The sequence below is a fragment of the Perissodus microlepis genome, chromosome 5 (assembly GCF_051167445.1).
Source record: "Perissodus microlepis isolate ML-2025 ecotype Zambia chromosome 5, ASM5116744v1, whole genome shotgun sequence".
NCBI classification, from domain to species: Eukaryota; Metazoa; Chordata; class Actinopteri; order Cichliformes; family Cichlidae; genus Perissodus; species Perissodus microlepis.
This window is the reverse complement of record NC_140465.1, coordinates 27,059,938-27,069,275: the sequence shown is the minus strand read 5'-3', so window position 1 is coordinate 27,069,275 and position 9,338 is coordinate 27,059,938. Positions and strand designations below refer to the sequence as shown.

The 9,338-nt window shown below is 39.6% G+C and overlaps 1 protein-coding gene across 2 annotated transcripts in view; it reads left to right on the top strand.

Annotated features, from left to right (window-relative positions):
* Positions 1 to 9,317, top strand: part of cenpp (centromere protein P) — a 117,246-nt gene extending 107,929 nt beyond the window's left edge. For both annotated transcript variants that reach the window (XM_084929113.1, XM_084929112.1), the window contains exons 7-9: positions 8,509 to 8,588; positions 8,681 to 8,772; positions 9,172 to 9,317. In XM_084929113.1, the coding sequence (XP_084785239.1) occupies positions 8,509 to 8,588; positions 8,681 to 8,772; positions 9,172 to 9,302 (303 nt within the window). In that variant the 3' untranslated portion in view covers positions 9,303 to 9,317. The remainder of the gene's footprint in view (positions 1 to 8,508; positions 8,589 to 8,680; positions 8,773 to 9,171) is intronic.
* The last annotated feature ends 21 nt before the right edge of the window (positions 9,318 to 9,338 follow it).

Genomic DNA, 9,338 nt, shown 5'->3' with positions numbered 1-9,338 from the left:
GTTCAGTGCAGGCTGAACTCAAGTGTCTCCCTTAACTACTTTCATGCTTTCTATAATCAGAAGACTTTTTCTCTGTTAACACCAGCATGGTAGAATAACGGGCTGATATCAACACGATTAAAGACAACAGCTGTTTGTGTGATCATCTGCACTGACAAATAAAAGGAAGGAGCTCAGAGAGAGCTGCATTTCCACTCTTTTGTTATCCAGATGTCAGCTCTTCAGCATCAACATCTGTAACACGCATACAGTAAAGCAAAAACATTACAAGAACAAGACCCTGCAGGTTCCTCGTGTCCCATTACAGCTGATTCTGTCCCAACGTGTCTGCACACTTTCAGCCAAACTGACTTCATATGTCAGTGAAATGCATTTATTTAACTCCTTACACCGTGAAACCCTACTAGGAGTAACCCTTAAAGCTCTTTTCTGAAGCAAGCAGTTTCTGTCATATTTCAGACTTGCTTATAGAATAAAATGACTGGGTTTGCATCAGAAGTGAGTAGGGCTGCCACGATTAGTCGACTAGTCACGATTACGTCGACGACTAATTTAATAGTCGACGCGTCGTTTGATGCTTTGTAAGATCCCAAAAGACGCAGGAATAAGTAGTAGTATTTAAGGGTGTAATAACGGACTGAAACAGAAGATGGCAGCACTGCATGTACAAGGATGCCAGCTGCCGTTAAACCCCGAAGAAGAAGAAGCTGTGTCCCAGAATTCATAGCGCGGCCCAGCTCAGTTGTCAACAATGGCGGCAGCTAGTTAGTTTTAATATTACTCTTATTATTCTTTCTGGGTCACAAAATAAACGATTAACATATTTTCAGGCGAGAATGTAACTGTGTAAACCTCAAATATCTGCTCAGTTTATCAAGACACCACATATTTTCAAAAGCGCTCCAACGTTTTCGAAGACGTCTGTTACCCACCAGCTCGATAGCTAACCGGGGGCAAGGCTCACTAGAGCCGTGAGAACACCGGACTCCCAGCAAATCGTTTTCAAACCCACCGCCGTCTTTTGCTACTCAGGTTAAACATGATATATAAGTCACTTAGATAACTTAAAAATGTTATTGTTTGGCTTTTTTTAGTATTTTATTTGTTCCTGATTAAATCGGTTTGGCTGAGATTAAAGTTATAGTTTTTACACAGCTGAATAAACGTCAAGCAGATTAAACTCCATCGAAACAATCTGCAAATGTCATTAAAATTTAACAAACTCTCATCTTGTCTTTATTTTTAGTTAGCACATACCTTAAACACTAAAAGCTGTAAGCTAATGATAGTTATATAAGAGCAGATGCATGCTGGTGCAATAAGCTGTATGGATGCATGATCTGATTAGTCGACTAATCGCAAAAATAATCGGTGACTAGTCGACTATCAAAATAATCGTTTGTGGCAGCCCTAGAAGTGAGTGAGGGTGGCCTCTGTCTATGCAGCTACCCCTGGAATAACCCAGAAACTGCTCTACTGATCTTCAAACCACATCTTTTTTGACACACACTGAGGTATCAGAACTCATCATTATTAACAGGCTCCCCTGTATTATAAGTACAGGGGAGCCTGTTTATTACTCTGAAGGCAAAGCAGGAACTCAGGAAGCAGTTTGGAACTGTGAGAGTAAAATTATTAAGCTTGGGTGTGTTAATAATGGTAATTGTTATTGCACTGAAATAATTTAGTTAGCATACTTGTCACAATCCACGTCTAAACTAAACTACTAAAACCTGAAGGTTTCTTCCTGTTCAAAGGGGGCTCTTCCTCCCCACTGTTACCAAGTGTCATAGAGGTTTGTCTGATTGAGTTTTTTTTCTCTGTCTTTGCAAAATAAAGCGCCTCAAGGCAACTATTATGTGAACCGGCCGTATATAAATAATCTTGAAAACTGCAAATTTGATCATTAAAAATGATCCAGAAAAATTATTTGTGATGTAGAGATGTTTTACATGAAAATGAATTGAGTAGGAAGTGTTGATGTGGGGCTATGACACAGCTTAGAGCATTCATGTAACTCTAGCACTGAATTTTAGGTATTACCAGTCTTTTAAAGGTGTACATACACTCACCATCCAGTTTATTAGGAAAACCTGTGCCATCTAATCCAATTCAGTGCAACAGAAAATTGTTTTCAGTTCTCCTTCCCTAGATTATTAACGTAGCAGTGTGGGGTGGTGGTGGTTTAGTGAAATGTGTGTCTGTGTTTGGTGTATGCCTCGTTAACGTTCTTGGCACAAGACTGCACGGGTGGTCCTAATAAAATGCTGGTTTAGGCACACTTTCAATAAAAACACACAAAAATCTCTATCGTTTAAAAATGTTATTGTAGTTTTATTGTTATCTTAATTTTCTGGCCAGCTGGAGCCTTTCAGTCTGGAGTCTGCATGCTCTCCCTGTGACTGTGGGTTTCTTTCACCCTCCTCACATAGACTTACCTGTTAGGTTAACTGGTGATTATAAATGGGCTGTAGCATGGTTGTCTCCAGAGTGTCCACAAACACAATGGATGGAATAGTTTTGAGTGATGATTTTTACATTTTACAGAAACATTTGTTATGTTTGTGCTTCTGAGATCATACTCACAGCTTAATTTGTGCAAAAAACAAGATTCTGTGTGCATGTGTTTGAGACATGGACTGTTTACATACACCCAGATAAATATATAAAAAGTAAAAAAGAGGAAAAAAATTAAATACTGATCAGAACAAGTATTTCATTATAGTGCTGCAAAAAAGTATCTGTTCAACTCCTAGTCTCTTTTTTCTTTGTCTGTCTTTGTTGCACCTACATGTTTCAGATCATCAAGCTCATTTTGTTTTACTTAAATTGTTTTGGGTTTTTTTGTAAGATTTAATTTATTAAGGGTGAAAAGGTACCTAAACCTACCTTTTTTCTTTTCTTTTTTTTTTTTTTAAACATACTAACTGCCTCCTAAACTAATAACTGGTTGTGCCACAATAGGCTGCAATCAAGAATTGTAGCCATCCAGAGGTGGACTTGCTGCTGTGTTTTGGTTCATTGTCCTGCTGCATACCCAGAGTTTAAGCTTGAGCTCATTAACTTTTTGTTTGACTTTCTTCTTAAGCATTTTCTGGTAAAGAGCAGAATTCATGGTTGCATCAATCCAAGTCATCAATGTCCTGAAGCAGCCCAGATTATCACACTACCACCACCATGTTTGATGATGTAACTGGACTCACAATTTACAAAAAGTGCAACTTTCACTCGTCAGACCACAGAATATTTTCCCTGAAGTGTGGGGCGTCATCAGTATGATGTTGTGTTTTGTGGTGTGTTGTTGGGGGGGGGGTGTGACGGTGAAATGAGCCTCTGTGTTCTTTTTGGTCGTCACTGGTTTTCTCCCATGGGTGCCATTGATTCCCAGTCTCTTATTGTTGAATCATGACCTCTGACCTTAACATGAAGACTGTGAGCAGATTTTATTTTGTTCCACTTGCAGATAGAAGACAAAAATGCTGCTTTTGTAAATAAAAGAAACATGTTAGCATGATTTAAATGAGAAATAAATTTTACTGACCTTACTGACATTGTAAAGAAAAACAAATTTCTGTAATAGACTGTAAAAAAACAAACAAAAAAAACAAACATTTGTTATTAAATTTATTATCTGCTACTTAATTACTTTGTAGTACGTCTTTGTCTTTGGGGAGCTCTTTATGAGCAGGAAAAGCTGTATGAACTTAAAAAAAATTAATTAATACGTACAATTTCTAAAGCCAGATTGGAGTCTTTGCTGGGTCCCGAGCCTTGTGTTTGACACCCCTGGCTTAGAGGAACAAATGGTTCTGTTGTTTGTGCAGTTGTGCTTGTATTGTCGCACCTTTTGTATAATCCTGAAGCCTTCTTTAACACCGTGGTTCAGGTGGAGTTGAACATACCACAGCCTGCTTCTGATTAAAGACACAACACACACAAACACTGTAGCTGCAGATGCCTCCTAGCTGAGTCACCTGGACACACCCCTCACCTGCTGCACCCTCCCTAAAGAACTGAATAATCATGGAAAACACATCCTGAGGGAGGCTGGGCACGTCAGTGGATCCTTCAGTGACTCAAGGCTGAAGATATACGAGGTTTACAGTTTATAATCTGCTCAGGTTTCACTCCAGAATCTCCCCAGGTCCCTTTAGCACATCATCGCAGCTCATAAAGTTCACACGTGTTTGCACGCTGCCGTTTCCAACATGGAAACTTTGTAACTGGAAGCAAAGCAGCGCTCATTTGTCAACTTTTCATCTGCGAAGTTAAAGAAACAACAACACAACCTCACACTGAAAATATTCACTTCTCTGGCTTCCTCGTGGCTCCTTATTACTGATTAATGTGTCTCAACTAACCTTTGTTTTGTTTGACTGAGGCCCAGAGTTCAGGGCAACAACAGGAGTTATAGCGCCATCTGCAGGCCAACTTTGAAAATGACGGAAAGCAGTCTTTTCACCAAGTTTCCTTCAAGTGACTACAAGTAAAGGATAGGATAGGAAAACACCAAACTGTCCGATTTATTTATTGTCCCTGAATAATGAGGACAATTTATATATAAAATTACAATAATTTGATTGTAGTTTGAGTTTTTATGCTTTGCTAGCCCTTTTTAGGCAGGCTTCATTTGTGACAGCAGCTATATAATCATTACACACTGTTGTGATATTTTTAATTTTAAAAATGCTTGGCATGGACTGTGGAAAGCTGTGTGCAGTCATTTATGTGTTTCTTAATCATTGTAGCTTTTGATTTTATTGTAATTTGTCCTTTCTCACTCACTCGGGCTGCGAGGATTATGGCAGTGGTGACTTTTCCCAGGAGAAGCTGGGACCCTGTTTACTAGAAGATTTTAAAATCTCTGTACTTTCAGGTGACAGAAGGAGACATGTGGCCTGGTCAAAACACAGAGAGCTGCACTCTAAAAGACCTTTAAATATAGTAAACATACCTTGTGTGCCACAGACTGCTCCTAAACACGAGGGGACAAGTAATGCCTCTAAAACACTTAAGTTGGCTTTATTAAATGTTAGATCTTTAGCTGGGAAAACATTTTTAATTAATGATTTAATCACTGAGCACAGCCTTGATTTTATGTTTTTAACTGAAACTTGGTTGGACCAAAGTAACAGTGGAGCTGTTCTCATCGAGACGACCCCTCCTAACTACAGTTTTATCAGTGAGGCCAGGGTGAGCAGGAGAGGAGGAGGGGTTGCTGTCTTATTTAATGAATCATTTCAATGTAAGCAGCTATCTCCTGGAAGTTTTCAGTCTTTTGAATATGTGGCTTTACAGCTGAAGGCCCCATCCAAAGCTGTGTTTCTTAATGTTTACAGGCCTCCCAAATACTGCACAGACTTTTTTAATGACCTCAGTGAACTGCTGTCTGTGATCTGTGTTGATTTCGACTGTGTAATTATTGTTGGGGATTTTAACATCCATGTGGACAACCCTCAGGACAAAGGGACTAAAGACCTGAGTAACACTCTGGGCAACTTTGGGCTGACTCAGCATGTAACAGAGGCCACACATAATAGAAGACACACTCTTGACCTACTGATCTCCAAGGGCCTGAGCATTTCAAACATTACTGTGTCTGATGTGGGCCTGTCTGATCATTACTGTGTTTCCTTTGAAAGTAAAATCTCAGCCCACACAAATATATCAACAGCAGTGATCACAAAACGGTGTATAACTGAAGACAGTAGTGAGATCTTTAACCAGGTCTTCCCATTAACACCTGACCTGTCCAGAGGTTCAGTCAATGAGCTCGTCAATAGCTTCAATGCAAAAATGTTAAATGTAATGGACACTATTGCTCCCATTAAGGTGAAGGTTATCTCTGGAAGGAAAAAGTCTCCATGGAGAAACTCCACACTGGTGAAAAATGAAAAAAAAAGAGTGTAGGAAAGCTGAGCGCAGATGGAGAAAAACAAACCTCCAGGTTCACTATGACATCTATAAAGAGAAACTTCACAATTATAATTTACAACTGAGGAGTGCAAGGAGGTCCTACTTCTCTGACATCATCACCAAAAACAGTCATAATGCTCGGGTCTTATTTTCTACAGTTGACAGGCTAACAAACCCTCCTGTGCCAGTGGCAGCTGAACTTCATTCAACCATGGCCTGCAATGACTTTGCCAAATTCTTCACAGAAAAAATCCAAAAGATTAGACAAGCAATTGGTACATCAACAGCAGATCCAGACTATGTACTGTGTCCACCGAAAAACTGTTTAAACACCATAAAACAGTTTCACCCTATTAACAGCAAAGACCTGGAGGACATCTTAGGTCAACTGAACTCCTCCTCTTGCTGTTTAGATGTCCTGCCAACAAGTTTCTTCAAAAAGGTCTCAAAGACTTTAGAGTCAGACCTGTTACAGATCGTCAACTTTTCTTTAATGTCAGGTGTGTTTCCGGAACCACTAAAAACTGCTGTAATAAAACCTATACTGAAAAAGGACAATCTTGACAAGACACAAATGAACAACTACAGGCCGATCTCAAATCTCCCATTTTTAAGTAAGATCATTGAAAAAGCAGTTTCTCAACAGCTCAATTACTTCTTAAAACAGAATAACTGCTATGATGCCTTCCAGTCAGGTTTTAGACAGAACCACAGCACTGAAACTGCTCTGACCAAAGTGTTCAATGACATATGTCTGAATACAGACAGTGGAAAAATGTCAGTCTTAGTTTTACTGGATCTCAGTGCAGCATTTGATACAGTTGACCACAACATATTACTCAAACAACTGGAGAACTGGGCAGGTCTTTCAGGAACTGTACTAAACTGGTTCAAAACATACTTAGAAAACAGGAAATACTTTGTATCAATAGGTAACTTCACATCTGAGCAGACAAGTATCACATGTGGAGTTCCCCAAGGTTCCATCTTGGGACCCCCTCTGTTTAACATTTACATGCTCCCACTGGCACAGATTATAAAGAACAACAAAATAAACTATCATAGCTATGCAGATGACACACAAATATATATCACAATGTCACCAGGAGACCGAGGCCCTGTACAGGCTCTTGGTAAATGCATTGAGGAAATTAATGACTGGTTGTGCCACAGTTTTCTCCAGCTAAACAAAAACAAAACTGAAGTAATAGTCTTTGGCGCCAAAGAAAAACGATTACAGGTCACCAGAGAACTTCAATCTATACACCTAAAAACCACAAACCAGGCGAGAAATTTGGGTGTAGTGATGGATGCAGACCTAAACTTAGAAAAACACATTAAGACAATAACAAAATCAGCTTACTATCACCTCAAGAATATATCAAGGATAAAAGATCTGATGTCTCAACAGGACCTGGAAAAACTAGTCCATGCATTCATCTTTAGCAGGCTTGATTACTGTAACAGATTCTTTACAGGTCTACCTAAAAAATCAGTCAGACAACTACAGCTCATTCAGAACTCTGCTGCTCGAGTCCTCACTAAGACCAAAAAAGTGGACCACATCAGTCCAGCTCTGAGGTCTTTACACTGGCTGCCTGTCCGTCAGAGGATAGACTTTAAAGTTTCGATGCTGGTCTATAAAGCTCTGAATGGTTTAGGACCAAAATACATCAGTGACCTCCTGACCCAGTATGAACCTTCCAGATCCCTCAGGTCATCTGGATCCGGTCTTTTATCAGTTCCCAGGGTCAGAACCAGACATGGAGAAGCTGCATTCAGCTTTTATGCTCCATATATCTGGAACAAACTCCCAGAAAGCCTCAGATCAGCTGAAACACTCAGTTTATTTAAATCCAGGTTGAAGACTCACCTGTTCTCAGCTGCATTTGAATAAAGCACCAAATCCACACTCTTAAGCTTAAATTTCAAAACTAACATTTTAACTACTGATTTTATCCATTGTTCTGATTTTATCTGTTTTGATTTTATATACCGTTTTGTTTGTTTGTTTGTTAATTAGTTAGTTTGTTTGTCTGCTTGTTTTAATCAATTTTAAATCATGCTTTTTATTTGTTTCTAATGTCTCTATAAAGCACTTTGAATCACCTTGTTGTTGAATTGTGCTATACAAATAAACTTGCCTTGCCTTGCCTAATGAAGCTCTCTGCACTGAGTCATACAAAAGACATGGTGTGGAAGAGAGCCAGAGATTAATAGCATCTCTGGCTCTCTTCCACACCATGTCTTTTGTCCTGTCTTCCTCCCCTTACTGGTCACAGCAGATAGCCGCCCCTCCCTCAGCCTGGTTCTGCTGGAGGTTTCTTCCTGTTAACAGGAAGTTTTCCTTCCCACTGTGGCCAAAGAGCTTGCTTATAGGGGGTCATATGATTGTTGGGTTTTCTCTGTATTTATTATTGTAGGGTCTATCTTACGATATAAATCACCTTGTGGCAACTGTTGTGATTTGGCACTGTATAAATAAAATTGAATTGAATTGAAATAGAATTAAAGCCAGACGTTGTATTTGATGCCTTAAAACACACAAATTGGAATTTTTTTTAATGCACAGGAACTTGTTTCTCTCTGCAGGATAAATATCCATCTGTCATCGCTCTCCCTGGAGGCCCCAGGTCAGAGGTCATGACCCTGAACCACCCCAAGCTTCCCGGGTAAGAACTCTCATCCTGATCCAGCACAGTCGGAAAAAAAAATGCAGCTGTCTGTAATGCAATGTCATCTTTTTTTTTTTTTTGGTTTACAGCTGTATGTTATTCATTCATTGGTTAGTTGACGTTTCCAGAGAGGGCGTTGTGACGCCAAAGATCAACCTGCTCACAAAGATCCCAGAGAGAGGTGAGCTGGTGATCCTGAGCTCTGCAGAACTGACCCTTTGGCAAACACTTTAAGTGTTTTCTTACCTTAAAAGTCAGAGTGCTCTCAGCATGTTTAATGATCCTGAGTGAGAAAATAACATAACGTCCACGCAGAAAATGTAACCCAGAGATAAGTTGCAAATCCAATGTCATGACTATTCTGCACTCATTTACTGAAAAAAAAAATCCTCGTTCAGTGATTACACTTAAAATTATTACTCAGTTTAAGAAATAATTATTTTATGCACCACTCAAATATCACAGAAAACTGCAGTAAATCCTTCACTTTGGTTAAGCAAAACTCATTTTATTCATCCGACAACTGATTTTTTCCACTGTGATATTTAACTTTACTCCCTCTGATTATCAAATCCTGCAGCTCTCCAGCTGTTCCCTTCTCAGGCCGTAGGCGGTGCTGCTGAGGCCTTTGAGAGCCTGCTGAGGATTCTGGGACCTGAAGCTGCCCTGGAGTCCATCATCCAAGCAGTCAGCCTTTCACAGGAAACTTAAAACAGAAACACCTCCAATATAATGGGGTTTTTTTCT